At 37.0% G+C, this 16,454-nt stretch overlaps 2 protein-coding genes across 2 annotated transcripts in view; one reads left to right on the top strand and one right to left on the bottom strand.

The window, feature by feature from the left end:
• LOC120523410 (gamma-aminobutyric acid receptor subunit gamma-3) overlaps nt 1–8,934 on the bottom strand; it is a 1,280,683-nt gene extending 1,271,749 nt beyond the window's left edge. Inside the window, exons 1-2 of the mRNA XM_039744699.1 lie at nt 8,853–8,934; nt 6,927–7,072 (exon numbers count right to left, since the gene is read on the bottom strand). Of these exons, the coding sequence (XP_039600633.1) occupies nt 6,927–7,072; nt 8,853–8,905 (199 nt within the window). The 5' untranslated portion in view covers nt 8,906–8,934. The remainder of the gene's footprint in view (nt 1–6,926; nt 7,073–8,852) is intronic.
• A 656-nt stretch (nt 8,935–9,590) lies between these two features.
• gabrb3 (gamma-aminobutyric acid type A receptor subunit beta3) overlaps nt 9,591–16,454 on the top strand; it is a 485,579-nt gene continuing 478,715 nt past the window's right edge. The window contains exons 1-2 of the mRNA XM_039744693.1: nt 9,591–9,718; nt 11,218–11,338. Coding sequence (XP_039600627.1) covers nt 9,685–9,718; nt 11,218–11,338 — 155 coding nt within the window. The 5' untranslated portion in view covers nt 9,591–9,684. The remainder of the gene's footprint in view (nt 9,719–11,217; nt 11,339–16,454) is intronic.

The raw sequence follows: 16,454 nt of genomic DNA, 5'->3' as shown, positions 1-16,454 counted from the left end.
TTTTTCACGTTGTCATTATGGGGTGTTGTGTGTAGAATTCTGAGGAAAAATGAATTTAATCCATTTTGGAATAAGGCTGTAACATAACAAAATGTGGAAAAAGTGATGCGCTGTGAATACTTTCCGGATGCACTGTATATATATATTTACAATGCTCATTTTTCTTGAAAACTGTACATTATGTAGTATACATTGTGGCTGATAGGCGGGGCTCTTGCCTGGACAGGATGCCCAAAGTGTGGAAGGACCAGGGGAAAGAAGATTGTCGGGAAAGTTTCTTTCCCGGGCCAATAGAGGGCAGCCCCCTTGGTTTCCAGTGGGGTTACGGGTTATGAGCATGAGGGCTTAACCCTGTTGGAACCCGTGGCCACCGCCAGGGGGCGCATGGGCCTTTCCAGGTCCTTATTTGGTCACGCTTTCGCCACACCCGGAAGTGTGGCTGGAAGAAGCTCTTTAGGCACCTGGAGTCCATCCTGGTGCCCTATAAAAAGGAGCCACCTCACTCCATAAGTGGCCAGAGTCGGAAAGAGAGGACAAATCCTGAACAGGAGTGAAGGGAGAAGGACTGGTGGCAAGAAGGGACTGAATGGTGTTGGTGTTTTGCGTTGTGTTGGTGAAACTGTAAATAAATATGTGGAGTGTGGCAAAACCTGTCTCCTGCCTGTCTGTGTCTGGGTTAGGGTGGCTGTGCGCCCCCTAGTGGCTCACAGCATCTATATATAAAATTTTTTGTCTTTATTAGGAGAATACAACTATGATAGTCTCATGTCAATACAACCAATTTAACATATACATCAAAAAACCTCATATACTCAGGCCCGTCGCGACAAGGCAGGCAAACCAAGCAATTGCTTGGGGCCCCGAGCTGGCCTGGGGCCCCAAGACAACGACTGGTTAAGAATAAAATGCAGCGACAAACTGTGTGAGCGCCCCATTGATAGTGAATGCAGTAAAGTGCAATGACACTGTTATCGGATCCCCTCAAGGGGCCCCTCGCTGACAGCAGCCAGCCAACCACGCGATCTCTGCTGCCGGCAAAATACAAAACTTCCTCGGCAGTCATGAAGCGGAATTATGCTTCAGGAAGCCAAAAAAGAAAGAAGAGAAAGGAAGAGGAGGATAAGAAAAAACAAGACAGTGGTAAGTGATAAATTACACACATAAAATAGCTCTACTTGTCTTGTACAAATGGTGCAATTTTTCAAATAAAATAAATAAATAAAATAAATAAAATACAGTACAGTCGGACGAACAGCTGCACAGTGCTCATTCAGTAAATGCATAGCTAAAGACTAAAGATTAATTAACTGTCAATTTACCTTCTATTAATGATTGTTATTATTATAAAGTGACTGGCACTTATGTCAATTGAGCGGGATGTTCGCCAGTCTTTGGACGTGGAGGACATTGTGATTGCCTTTGCAGAAAACAAGGCTCGCAAACAGCAGTTTTAGATAATTTGCACATGTTTGAGAGAACTGAAAAATGTTAATGTGAGTATTATGTGTGTGTGTGTTTTTAAGTATGTTGGATTTAGTTATTGTGCACTTTTTTAATGTATATTTGATTTTATGGTACATTGGTGTTTTTTGCAAATGTTCAATTGTTGAAAATGTTCAAATTTTATGCACTTTATATGCAACAGCAGTATTTGCACTCTAAACATTTTTTTATTTATGCACAGTATATGCAACAGCAGTATTTGCACTGTAAACCTTTTTTATTTATATAAAGTGTGAGTGAATTTAAACTGTATGGCTATGCTGTAGTTCCTTTGCGGCATGCGTGCGTGCGGGGGGCCTCCATGTCCATTTTGTTTGGGGCCCCCAAATTCCTTCAAACGGCCCTGCATATACTTCCCCTTTGCTAAGAACAGTAGTACTTCAGTTGTGTGTTAGCAGTTGACAAATGCAGGTTGTTCAGTGGTAACGTTGCTGCCTTGCAGCAGGGAGATCATAGGTTCATGCCCTGGGTCGTTCCTGTGTGAAAGCGCTTTGAGTAGTAAGAAAATTACCATTTGTCTTCCATAGACAACAATTTCCAATAGTTTTAGCATTTTCTGTACCTATAAATAAATGTTAGGTACAGAGTTTTGACCACATTAAAATATACATGTGGACCGATAACAAGCGAAGCGAGCTATCAAGTGTGTGATTAGGCCACCATAGGCAGTCAGGACAGCACACTCCCCTAGCATATAAGTTGACTGACTCTTTCACTAACTATCTCACTTATCAACAATAACACCTAATTATGTAAAGATACTGTATGTGCTCATGATAACTGTTCTACTGTGCTAGTTTAAATCACATTGACATTGTTTATGAAATCAATTCAGAACATATAAAACAAAAATAGATCTGTAATTATCTTGTATATAAAAGTCTACACGTGGAAGTGTGTGTGTGTGTCTGTCTATATGGCCCGGGAGTGTGAGGCTGCCCAGAAGTGCGAGGCTACAGCATGAAGCTCAAAGAGCTGGCAAGGGGCCCAAAGTTAATTAGTCAGAAGAAGAAAGAAGTATGAAGCTACAGCATGAAGCTGAATAAAAGCGACTCTGTTGCCAAAGTGAAACCGGCGACGAAAGACAAACTCGCTTAGCTGCTAATACACAAATGAGTAGAGCACATTGGCAAAACAAAATCTCTGAGCAGAGAGAAACTCGCTTGGTCACTGACAGACAAAGGGGAAGAGCACGTCCGCAAAACAAAACCGCCAACTCTACATTTCAGTTTCTCTTCAGACAATTTCAATTGGAAGTGGAAGAAACTATTCACTGCACTTCCAAATTACCCATACACAAGATTACCTAGGTTTCATTTAAATCATTATACAAAATATATGTGTGTTTAAAGGCAAGTGACACTTTTATTTAAATTGGCTAAAACTATTGTTTCTAGCCTTCACCTTACAGTATTAATAAAGATTATGGGTTCAAACTCTGTAATTAATTTCTTCTAGATAATGTACTTCTTTGACAAATCTAAATTGGATATGTCTTTGTTTTAATGCTTAGATCTGGAAACTTAAAATCCCAATCATACTGTAATATCCTAGTGTAAAAACATCTTACAGTTATGACTATCCTGTAAAGGGGGAATTTTTGATAGATGTCTGACATTGTGGTCAGCAGCACAGGAGCGCCGCAGGGGACTGTGCTTTCTCCAGTCCTGTTCAGCCTACAGTGCATCCGGAAAATATTTACAGCGCACCACTTTTTCCACATTTTATTATGTTTACAGCCTTATTCCAAAATGGATTAAATTCATTTTTTTGATAATAATGACAACGTGAAAAAAGTTTACTTGAGGTTTTTGCAAATTTATTAAAAATAAAAAAAAAACAAGAAATCAAATGTACATAAGTATTCACAGCCTTTGCTCAATACTTTGTTGATGCACCTTTGGCAGCAATTACAGCCTCAAGTCTTTTTGAATATGATGCCACAAGCTTGGCACACGTATCCTTGGCCAGTCTTGCCCATTCCTCTTTGCAGCACCTCTCAAGCTCCATCAGGTTGGATGGGAAGTGTCGGTGCACAGCCATTTTAAGATCTCTCCAGAGACGTTCAATTGGATTCAAGTCTGGGCTCTGGCTAGGCCACTCAAGGACATTCACAGAGTTATCCTGAAGCCACTCCTTTGATATCTTGGCTGTGTGCTTAGGGTCGTTGTCCTGCTAAAAGATGAACCGTCGCCCCAGTCTGAGGTCAATAGTGCTCTGGAGCAGGTTTTCATCCAGGATGTCTCTGTACATTGCTGTAGTCATCTTTCTCTTTATCCTGACTAGTCTCCCAGTTCCCTCTTTTTTTCTCCCTCTGAAAAACATCCCCACAGCATGATTCTGTCACCACCATGCTTCACTGTAGGGATAGTATTGGCCTGGTGATGAGCGGTACCTCGTTTCCTCCAAACGTGATGCCTGGCATTCACACTAAAGAGTTCAATCTTTGTCTCATCAGACCAGAGAATTTTGTTTCTCATGGTCTGAGAGTCCTTCAGGTGCCTTTTGGCAAACTCCTTTTACTAAGGAGTGGCTTCTGTCTGGCCACTCTACCATACAGGCCTGATTGGTGGATTGCTGCAGAAATGGTTGTCCTTCTGGAAGGTTCTCCTCTCTCCACAGAGGACCTCATCGGGTTCTTGGTCACCTCCCTGACTAAGACCCTTCTCCCCTGATCGCTCAGTTTAGATGGCCGGCCAGCTCTAGGAAAGTCCTGGTGGTTTTGAACTTCTTCCACTTACAGATGATGGAGGCCACTGTGCTCATTGAGACCTTCAAAGCAGCAGAATTTTTTCTGTAACCTTCCCCAGATTTGTGCCACGAGACTGTCTTGGAGGTCTACAGACAATTCCTTTGACTTCATGCTTGGTTTGTGCTCTGACATGAACTGTCAACTGTGGGACCTTATATAGACAGGTGTGTGCCTTTCCAAATCATGTCCAATCAACTGAATTTACCACAGGTGGACTCCAATTAAGCTGCAGAAACATCTCAAGGATAATCAGGGGAAACAGGATGCACCTGGGCTCAATTTTGAGCTTCATGGCAAAGGCTGTGAATACTTATGTACATGTGCTTTCTCAATTTTTTTATTTTTAATAAATTTGCAAAAATCTCAAGTAAACTTTTTCACGTTGTCATTATGGGGTGTTGTGTGTAGAATTCTGAGGAAAAAAATGAATTTAATCCATTTTGGAATAAGGTTGTAACATAACAAAATGTGGAAAAAGCAATGCGATGTGAATACTTTCCAGATGCACTGTATATACATTGGACTTCCAATACAAATCGGAATCCTGCCACGTGCAAAAGTTTGCAGATGACACTGCTATCATGGGCTGCATCAGGAGTGGGCAGGAGGAGGAGTATAGGAAACTAATCAAGGACTTTGTTAAATGGTTAAACCTACAACTGAACAGAAGCAAATCCAAGGAGCTGGTGGTGGATTTTAAAGGGTTTAAACAATGTTTTCCATGCTTGTTCAATTAACCATAATCAATTAATTAACATGCACCTGTGGAATGGTCGTTAAGAACCTTAACAGCTTACAGAAAGTAGGCATTTAAGGTCACAGTTCTAAAAACGCAGGACACTAAAGAGACTTGTCTACCGACTGTGAAAAACACCCAAAGAAAGATGCCCAGTGTCCCAGCTCATCTGCGTGAACGTGCATTAGGCATGCTGCAGGGAGGCATGAGGACTGCTGATGTGCCTAGGGCAATAAATTGCCATGTCCACACTGTGAGACGCCTAAGACAGCGCTACAGGGAGACAGGAAGGACAGCTGATCATCCTCGCAGTGGAAGACCACGTGTAACAACACCTGCACAGGATCGGTACATCCGAATATCACACCTGCGTGACAGGTACAGGATGGCCACAACAACTGCCCGAGTCACACCAGGAACACACAATCCCTCCATCAGTGCTCAGACTGTCCGCAATAGGCTGAGAGAGGCTGGACTGAGGGCTTGTAGGCCTGTTGTAAGGCAGGTCCTTACCAGACATCACCAGCAACAACGCCCACCTTCGCTGGACCAGACAGGAGTGGCAAAAAGTGCTCTTCACTGATGAGTCACGGTTTTGTCTCACCAGGGGTGATGGACAGATTTGTGTTTATCGTCGAAGGAATGAGCGTTACACCGAGGCCTGTACCCAGGAGCGGGATCGATTTGGATCGATGGCTAGGGCCATTCCCCCCAGAAATGTCCAGAAACTTGCAGGTGCCTTGGTGGAAGAGTGGGGTAACATCTCACAGCAAGAACTGACAAATCCGGTCCAGTCCATGAGAAGGAGATGCACTGCAGTACTTCAAGCAGCTGGTGGCCACACCAGATACTGACTGGTACTTTTGATTTTGAGCCTCCCTTCATTCAGGGACACATTGTGAAACATTTTTAGTTTATGTCTTATGGTGTTGACTCTTTTAGTGTTCATACAAATATTTACACATTAAGTTTACTGAAAGTAAAAACAGTTGAAAGTCAGAGGACGTTTCTTTTTTTGCTGAGTATATATAATAAACAGTATACATACTTACATACATATACATATACATATATATGTATAGTATACATTTATATATAACCATAGAAGGTCAGAATGGAATTTTAAATGACTCAGAAAGTGAGTGGTGTTTTGCAAAGGATGAGCAAATCTCTTGTGCTTATTACTTCTGGCCCTCAATTGTCTTAGCGCTGCATAGCAAGAAGTGGTCAACGAAGCTTCCATTTGGAGATATGGCTGTCAAGGTGATATAGTGCTTTATGGTAATGTCAACAGACTTGCTTCCACTAAGCTTAAAAAATGAATGAATGTTTGGCTGGATAGGTAGTTTTTTTTTTTTTGTTTTTTTTTAATATTATTAATGTAGAAAAACAAATGATATCCCTGAATACAATGTTTGTAGCCATTCATGAGGACTCCAGATTAATGCCACTTGATCATTAGGTGTATTAGGAACAGACAGAGATCTTTCAGATGACTGGCTGACTTATCTTCATTTCATCAAATCTAGTTAAATAGCAAAGGGCAAAGCAACATATTAAAAAGTGATTTTAATTTAATGAAAAAAACCATTCATTGCACACAAAACGTTTGGGTCACAAAAAACAAAGTTTATATAGTTTAAGTTCATATAGTTCCTAAAGCTGAAATGCCACTATGCAATTTCCTGACCTCCACATACTCTCAAGGTTTTACAATTCAACAGCTCAACCACTTCACAAAAGTTCACAGTCCATTCTGTTCATCTTGGTGTGGGGTCTAAAAAGATAGATAAGTGTCGTGGTGGAACTTCCCTTAAATAACAACCTAGTACTGCATCAAAATCAAAACTCAGGCCTACTGACATGACACTAAACAAGGCCAAACCACAAGCATCAAAACCTCCAAGTCATGATTTACTACAAACGAGTACTCACTTCCAATATCCGGTCGAAGTTTCTTGTCGTATTCCTTCAGTAGGTTATTGAGTATTTGAGTTGCGTCAGTCTCCTGTGTTTTGGGGGCCAACATTTGGTTTACAGTTACATCGTCATAATCTTCTTCGTCTTCAAGTCTCTGAGGGCTACATAACAAGAAGTGATCAAAGATGTTCTCATTAGAGATACGGCTGTCAAGATGATCAGATACTTTATATTACCTGAATACCCAGACTGTTAGAAGACATGTTGGACTGGAATTAGTAGAAAAAAATATTACGAGATTCTGTTATGCTGTGCTACTAAAAAAACATTAGGTTAATTAACTTCACTGGGGTTGATTAATTCTGTCAAAAATTAAAATCAAAATTTAATAATGTGTACTCAAGTACTCCATAAGATGGGTGACGAGACTGCATCTCAAAATTGCATTTTCTGTATAGATAGATAGATAGATAGATAGCAGGGGTCAGCAGGAAGCCTTCGGCATTGCTGCCTCATGGCTTCAGAGTCTTAGATTCAAATCTCCTGCACTGCCAACATGGAGAAAGCGTTTTTTCCTCCTTGTGCATATTTCAGTGTCACAGCCACTGCGTGTTAGGTAACTTGGCATAAGTGTAAATGTATATGTGTGCTGAATACACTCTGTGAAGGACCGACGCCTAATCCAGTCATGGCTTCTGCCGTGTGCTCAGGCTGTCTAGCTACTCCGAGCTCGGTAGCTGGATTGGAAAATGGACGGATAAATAGGTGAACTATTTACAGGTAAAAAATATTTTCCTCTAAGTTTTCCTGTGTTAAGAAAAAAATAATAATATGAATAATACAAATGGTTGTATGCCTAAAGGTACGTGATAAAGTAGCCATTAGTGTTAGTAACAACTTACAAAACGCAACCCCCACCAAAGGTATGGAGCTGCTACAAAGAAAATTGTTTGCTGAACTTTTCCATTACAAGTTCTCAGAATGTTTTTTTTTTTCGGCTAAATCAGGAACCTTGGAAAGCTGACCTTCTTGCTTGAATGCTTAAGATGGCCAACGAAATAAAATAAGTGCATTCCTTTTACGCTCGCTTTTTAAAAATTCATAGTATTTAATGGAAAGACGCAAAAGTAATTCAGGTTGTGACTCTACTGCCATCCGCACTCACAAACACGAGCTCGAATGGTTTCCATGCCAATTAAAATACACAAGGACTAGGAACGCACTTTATGAATGAAGAATCATATGAGATATTAAAACTCCATACTAAGCTTTCAAATTATGCCGTTCTTTTACTGTTTGGTCATGGTTTAACTATGAGAATATTTGATTTTTTAAAGTTGCGTTTCTTGTTTTACTGCATTTATTTGAATCATGTAAACAATACGCCAAAGTGTTATTGTTTATCATAAATGATTCCTCCCACATGCAGTGTACCAAAAAGAAGGAATACGCCATATACCACACAGGAAAGCACACTTTAAGACATTTGGCTGTACTGTGTAGCCTTTTAACCTTATGATTATTCACTAGATTAAGCATTTTGCAGCACTCATCAAAGATCTTAATGAAAACAATTTTCTCAATAATGTTGGATTGTTTTATCTTTTTAGATAAATATAAGAAAAAAGACATTTAAAACTCTTTAACATGCCGAAGAGAGGCTCTGAATTTGCAGGGCAATCTAACAGTCATACAGAAAACCAAACAATATTTGATGCGAAATAATTAATTTAGCTATAATTGTATCGCCATCTAAATTGACTCCAGATGTGCTCAATTTAAACACGTGAAACTTTCGTCAGTAGGATATAAAGATGGCATACTATACATGAAAACAAATCTTTCATTGCCTATACCTCTGAGCTCCAAAAAACAATGAATATGCAATTTTAACTCTTACACTTAAACACGCTGAGTATAAAATGAAAAGACTGTACTTACCAGGCATAAAAAACTGAGAGAAGTAAGAAAGCCACCAATAATTTGGTGGACATTTTTAGAAAAACGATGACTTGCAGTGAAATTAATGGTATTGAACGCCTTTTTGATTGTTTGTTTTTTTTCTTCCCCCCCAAAAAAATGAAGTAGTATGTGTCAAGCTTATAACAGTCACATATGTCACTGGCAAGTCGGTAAAAAACAGCGGTTGATTCCCGATCCAGCCATAAATTAAGCGCCCAGGTTTGACAAGTATTCAGATTTTAGAAACCTCCAGCATATCGAGGATCAATTGTCTGAAATTCTAAGGCAGCCCCTCCTGTGCCTTATAGTTGAATTAGCCACCTTCGATTGCACCACCAGATACATAGACATACTGGCGCTCTCAAAAGCAGGACACAAATTCCCAAAGTGAAGAACCTAAAAACCCCTTCATACATTCCCAAGCAGCCCCTTTTCTCTTACGTCAGATTTTATCGCAGTAGAGCTTACAAGACGTTCAACAAACTTTGAAGGGTTTTCTTCCTCCCCAGACACAGCACGGTATGTTCACTTTGTAAATATCCTTCAGATTAAACAGCTAGTGCGTCTTTTCGTTCAGTGGAAGCGACAACTGCTACTTAACATTCCAGCGCCTAGACAAGGATAGTCCATGCTGTCTGCGAGATGCTGAGATTTGATGGTATACCGTATTGCGACCAGCGTCACCGGAGCGAGAATATACAAAACTTAATTAGCAAGCGATAGCGAACTCTCCAGGCTTATTTTATTTATTTCTACTAAGAGGATCTGAGAACATGCGATTGTCAAAATGTGACATTAATTAGGTCTAGACATGGCCATTTCATATTTTCAACAGGAAATGTCCGGTGGGTGCCAATATACTTTCTTTCTTTCTTTCTTTCTTTCTTTCTTTCTTTCTTTCTTTCTTTCTTTATCTAGACTATTACAATTCGGATCGGTGAGACAATGCTATTTATTTGTGTTAACATTAAGGCTAGAGCTAGTTACCAGCACAACTACAGCATTTTCGCCCACATATATGAAGTGAAATAAATTCATACGTACATACACAAAGTACGCTGAAATCCAGGATGCTACATTCTAAACTGCACAGAGACGCACGGTACTTTTCCACCTGCAGCAACTTCATATACATAAATGCGTTAGGATTTTAAATATCTTCCTTTTCGATAAATAAATTATCTTCAGGCACTTTTGCGAAGTATATAGTTATTTTAAACATATAAATAAATACTTCTATTATTTATTTGTGCGTAATCTTCCACATAGGTTAAATCTCGTTCAGACACCCCGACAAGGACACTGACATGTTTTCAGTCAAGAGACAAACTCATTAACCTGTGTCTAGATGATAGCACTTTAAAGCGCACATCCATTTATTATAAAGGAGTCGTCATTCCCAACTGCCTTTGCATTTGAAAGTTTATTATCCGGTGATTCAAAGGGTTGGATTTAGCGGATTTGGAAAATGGATGGACGACTGAGCATCTAAAATATCAAAATGTAGTCTTTTAAGATCTCGGGAGCTGTAGTAAAGCGAGTTCAGCACGCTGGACAGCACCTTGCATTCATTATACACAGAGGCAGAGCACAGAGCAGAAACGCCTAGTGCTAATGTGTGAAGCTGATTTTAAACTATATCGTAATTTAATAAATGTAATCCGGATATATATTTTTTTTACGACATTTAATTTAATTGAATTATTGAAGATCAACAAAATCAAGGCTATTTTATGTATTTTTTCGTGGTGCTTTCTTTTTCTTTAGGGGTGAAGGTAAGCTTTGTTATTTGCAGTGGTGGGGCTGGGTAGGGTGGGGGACTGTCTTAAACTAGGTACAGCTGTTGTGAAGAATATTTTTTTTTGTAGCAATACATTTACGTAGCTAAAAGGAATGTGATGCAGCTTTTCCAATAGAACAAGAAAGAGTATCCTCTTGTGGATGCACGAAGTAATGCAGAGTGGTCTGAGTAAATGGATTGCTAAATTTTTTTTCAATTCAGTTACTACTGCCAAGAGCTACAGGTTTATGTAAAAGTCGATGTGTATATTTCACTAAACAGTTCACATGTATAACTTATAGCTTGTCACAGAATCTTAGAACCTTTAACATGAAAGTGAACTTTGAAACAAAAATGACTTATAATTTTAAACCCATTAACATAACTCAAATGCATTAATTGTCTGTGAGTATTATTCTGCATGGAGTTTTTATCAGGTATTCTGTTTTTGTTATTGCATCCCTAAGACATAAGTGTTAGGTTGATTGTATACTTTAAATAAGCCTGTTAAGTGTATGTCTCAATGTATGAGTAGTAATGTACTCTTTTTTCATCCACATTCAGGTCCCAGATTTTCAGCCAGCAGTGTCAGAACAGGGTCCAGTTGCCCACAGCAATCACTTTGGTTTAGTCAGGTTTGGATATTGAATGGATGGATGGACCTTCTTCTTTATATCAGCAAACGGTAAGCTTTTATCAATAAAATTATTCATTATTTAGCAAAAGATGTATTTTTTTTGGTTATTCCTGTATTATATCAAAACATATAATTAATTAACATCCAAATAATTTAAATATGGAAATAATTACATAAATGTAGTAAAATGTTGTTTTGAAAGACATTTAAAAATAATGACAGGTTTTTATCATTATCAGCAACATCATCATTCTAAAATGGCTCTGTTTGGTAACTAGCCTTAAGGACGGAGCCAAACAAAGAAGTAAAATGATCCTCATAATAGAAGTGTTTGCTGGCAGGTACCTGGAAGGCAGGTGACCCGCATAGCCCAATCACACTCAGTCCAAAAATTCTACAAGAAGCCACCAGTTGAGCAGTGCCATTTGGGGTATAAGGTTTGTGTTTTTCTGTGCTTTGTTTTGTTTTTTTTTTGTTTTTGTTTTAGTTTAATTATGCAGTGTTTTAATACTTGATATGCTTCATTAAATATTTTTTTCACAAAACTCAAAAGGCAGGTGCACCTTATACCATATCATAATTTTGACAAAAAAAAAAAAAAAATCTGATTTTGCAATGTATAACTCACAGTTCATCATCTGCATGGAAAGATTAAACTTTCTTCATGATCTTAGTATGACACCTTCTGGTTACTTTTAAAAAAGAATGAAAGCAAAAAACAGTATTCACTTCATAGCCTTTTAGTACAACATTATGAAATAAAATTACATAAAAACAGTGGAGCACATTTTATGCTTCTTACTTGATAAAATGCAATAGTACTGTGACTATTCTGACTGTTTACTGCTATTATACTAGTGAGAAACATGATTTCAAAATGTAACATTTTATTTATTTATTTTAATACAACATTTATTTTTCACTTAAAAACACAGGAAGACAAAACAGTGGCATTTGCATCAGAATATTAAAATAATTATAGTAACATCACAATATATGTACAAACTTCAATTATCTGTATCATTTCTTAAAACCAGAATTCAGTGTTTTCACCAAAACCATACCTCTTCTCTCATGCATTGTGACATACTTTAATTAATATTTGCTCAATAACATTTTAATTTTGTATTTTTCATGTCTGAGAGAGAAAACTGTTTCTTGAAATTGTAATTCTATAAATTTACATTTAAAGCCCTTTAAATTTCCCACTCTTATAGGAGGTACATAAAATAATGATGGCAATGATAAATTGGGCATTTATATCATTGAATGGATATTTGAGAATTCACTGTCATATTCATACAGTATGTCCATTCATTTTCTAAACCCACTTATCCTGAGCAATATCACAGGAAAGCTGGGGCCTAACCTCACTGTAATATTCAACTTATAAACTTCAAATGGGCCTGACTGGCTGAGATGAATTTTCAAAACAGGAAGAACATTTGAAAACCTCAGACAGCACGTTCTGACCCACCATAAAAGGATGATTTAACAGTATGTGCCGAGAGGAGTAAAATGAGTGCTACATAAAGCAGACAATGCAAAGGATGAAGAGACAATATTACAAGTGCGAGAAAGGTTCAGTGAAAATATAAATAACTTATAATGACAGATGAACAGACTCAAGATAATACAAGGTGTGTACAAAACCTAAAGTAGTAAAAACACCTGACATGTCAGTTGCTGGTGAATGTTAATAGTTGGTTCAGGGTTGCAGCTCTCTGATTATAATGAACAATTCCAAGCAGGGTTTACCATGGACCAACATATAAAGAGTGTGCAGTAAACTTGTTTTAATTGCAGTGACTTGATTTTAGTTATTATAGCCCTGTGTAGACATATTGGATAAGAACATGGCAAAAACAAAAGGCTTTTGTGATAGCACCGAGACTTTAATGTAACATATTGTTTTTTGGTATATCCTAATCTTTAAAAACTCTGTTCATTTTGACTTAAAGAGGCATGACTGTTGGCTTAACTGATCACCTGTACTGCATGCATCCTTTTTCGATATGTGATGAATGTATTGCTTAATTAATTTTGTTTGAGAATGTTGTTCTTAACTGCTTTATAATGCAGATTGTGGGAGAGTTGTAAGTGTGCTTCTTTAGATAAACACGGACTGACTGATTGATTTAGCCAGTTTCAAAGACCTTTAAATAGCAATCCAATAGCTGAGCAAATACTTAAATTTTGGCTCCATCTACTGGTGTGAAGATTTAAGAACCAAACATAACAATTTCAATGTTTTCAAAGTAACATTTTAAAGTGTATCCTTAGCATATTTAGAAGCATACAGTATACACTATTCCCTATTTCACAATATTTGTAACAAGTCCCTAAACTATTAATAAACATAGTAGGGTTGCCTGCTGATAGTTCTCAGGTATCATAAATAAGGATTTTTGAAGTTTGTACTGTTTAATTAAAAATTGATGCTGTTTTGGTATGACAAATTTATCAAATCCAGGTTAATTAATGAATGTGTTATTTTATTGAGAAAGGGCTAACAAGGGTAGAATACAAAACAATCCTTTGTTAAAACAAAATAAATACATTTTCAGAGCTACTGGATGTTCAAGACTGATATCTTCTTTTTCTTATTTTAAAGCTAAATTACTTGTACATAGTATCATAGTACAATGAAATTCGTACTTGCATGTCTCCTTAGAAGAGTGACAATACAATACCAACAAAATACACACAAAATGTATAAATAATACATTTAATAAAATTAGAAACATAATGATTCACATATATACAAACCATGTCATACATGAATAGCCCCTTTAATAAACTTACAAAACCTATGGATGCACGGCAACCAATCACAGCCCATAGTACAATATTATCGAACAATTACTAATACATTGCAATTAATATTGTAATTCTGACTGAATGTACAAACCTCTTGAAAAAGAAATTTAGTCAAAATTACAGTATTTATTTTAATTTGTTAGTCGGGTGTCACTTTAGATTAGGTGTTCCTAAATAAGCTGTACTTACCATGTAACTACCTGTATAATTACAGAGTAACTAGGTGTTATTACTGTGTAACACAAGTAATGCTGTGGATAAGCACTCAATTGTAATTGTTATTCCCCAACTTATATACATATGTACTTATAAAAAATGTTCAATAACAATTACAATTGAGTGCCAAATTACAGTATCACACTATATTACGAATTAAGTACAAGGTAATAACCTAAGTACTCTGTAATTATGCACGTAATTGCAGGGCAAGTACTGTGTAATTAGGGACACTTAATATAAAGTGATACCATTAGTAGTTGTTTGATAATATTGTAATATTGTTTATGATTAATTGACAAGCATACATAGGCTTTATAATTTTATTTAGGGAACTATTCATGCATGATATGGTGCAAGGTGTATTTTCAGTTTCAAATGAACACTTCATATACTTTATGCTTGCAACACCTATAGTTTTATATATTCCTTTAAATCTTAATATAATAGCACTATCGATTTTTCTCTGCATCTCTTCATTTTTAAGAAAATATGTACAGAGTTTGGGGAAATAATCCAGTCACTTATAAATATTTCAGGCCTTTTAAGCTTTTTCATTTAAGCTCAACAGTTATGTTAAGCCATATGTGATTTGCTAATTTTGTTAAAACAATACCGCTTACTGAAATGCTGTCTGTAAAGGATATGACATGCTAAGTTTACTGTGGAATATACAGTATATGGAGATGTGATCAGTCAATGATTTTCTAACCTGCTAGTCCTGAACAGGCTTGCAGAGGTGCTGGGGCCTATCCCAGCTAGCATGGGCACAAGGCAGGAATGAATCCTGGACATGGAGCCAGTTACCCAATGTCATTCTATCGGCTGCCTTAGAACTATGCTGTTTAAACAAATCAGTTATTCTATATATATTGCAATAATATTGTTAAAATAATGAATTTAAACTGCATTGGTCAATTATATACAGAATTGCATAGTACCTAAAAACAGCAATGAATAATACAAATTTGAGATTTTTGAATGTAATTTGTGAAAGAAATGACAATATAAAAATATTTCAAAATGTGATTACTGTTACAGGAGTGGCTAAATTAAACAAATCCTTTAATCAAATTTTACATGTTTACTACACTAATTGGAATGGAAGATGAAGAGCTGATTAACAGTAAATATTTTTCTCCCAGACAAACTATCTTAATTTTTCTCACCAAAAAAAGCAATTGCATTATCTTCAATGGCAAATGTAACTTTTAAGTGAAAGCTCAATGAAAATGAAATGGCAGTCTAATATGTCTATCTAATGTTAAGCAGACCTTGGGTACACTGAAAAATGCCCAGCTTAATGAGTAATATATGCTTAACAGCTTACTCTCCAGACGAATTGGGAATTATAGTACATGAACTTGGAAAAAGATTCCACATAGCTTGACACAAATTATACATATGGGGGCACTTCTGTGGGACTGAAAATACATATATATTTTTTTATTCTTTTGCACATCTTTTAATCTTATGACCTGCTTTCTGCTGTGTTGAAATTTGTTTTGTTTCATTTATTTTTATTACACTTTTCTATTGGCTAATTTACATTCATAACTTTTGAGCTATGCCATTCAAACATTCTGTAGTCTGAGCTACGTGTTTCCTCCAAAATGCATTGAAAGAATAATGTAAAGGTCTTTTATCCCAAAAAAGCTTGTCCATCTAATAATGTTAAATCAAGTTGTGATGGTACCTAATGTTCCACTGTGTACTACATCATTTAATAATGTATTCCAACTATTTATGGTTCTATATTTGAAGAAAAACATTCTGTTCTTGTGAAGTTTACCCTTAATGAGTTTTCAACTGTGATCCGGTCCAACTCATTTTAAAGTAACAGTCTATATCCACTATGCTAATTCCTTTCATAATTTATAACAAAATGTAGTCATGTCTCCTCTTAATCTCTCTTTGCATAAACTGAAAGGTTCAACTCTTAATATTTCCACATAACTTATCTCATGCAGTCCTGGAATCAGCCTGGGGGCTCTTTTCTCTGAAGTTTTTTCTTTTTTGTAACCCAGATTCCAAAAGTGTAGGACATACTCCAGATGAGGCCTCACCAGTACATTGTAAAGCTTGAGCATAACCTCCTTAGAATTTTACTCCACACATCATGCTATAT

The sequence above is a fragment of the Polypterus senegalus genome, chromosome 2, assembly GCF_016835505.1.
Source record: "Polypterus senegalus isolate Bchr_013 chromosome 2, ASM1683550v1, whole genome shotgun sequence".
Lineage (NCBI taxonomy): Eukaryota > Metazoa > Chordata > Cladistia > Polypteriformes > Polypteridae > Polypterus > Polypterus senegalus.
The sequence above is the reverse complement of the archived record's forward strand: the minus strand, read 5'-3'. Positions and strand labels throughout refer to the sequence as shown.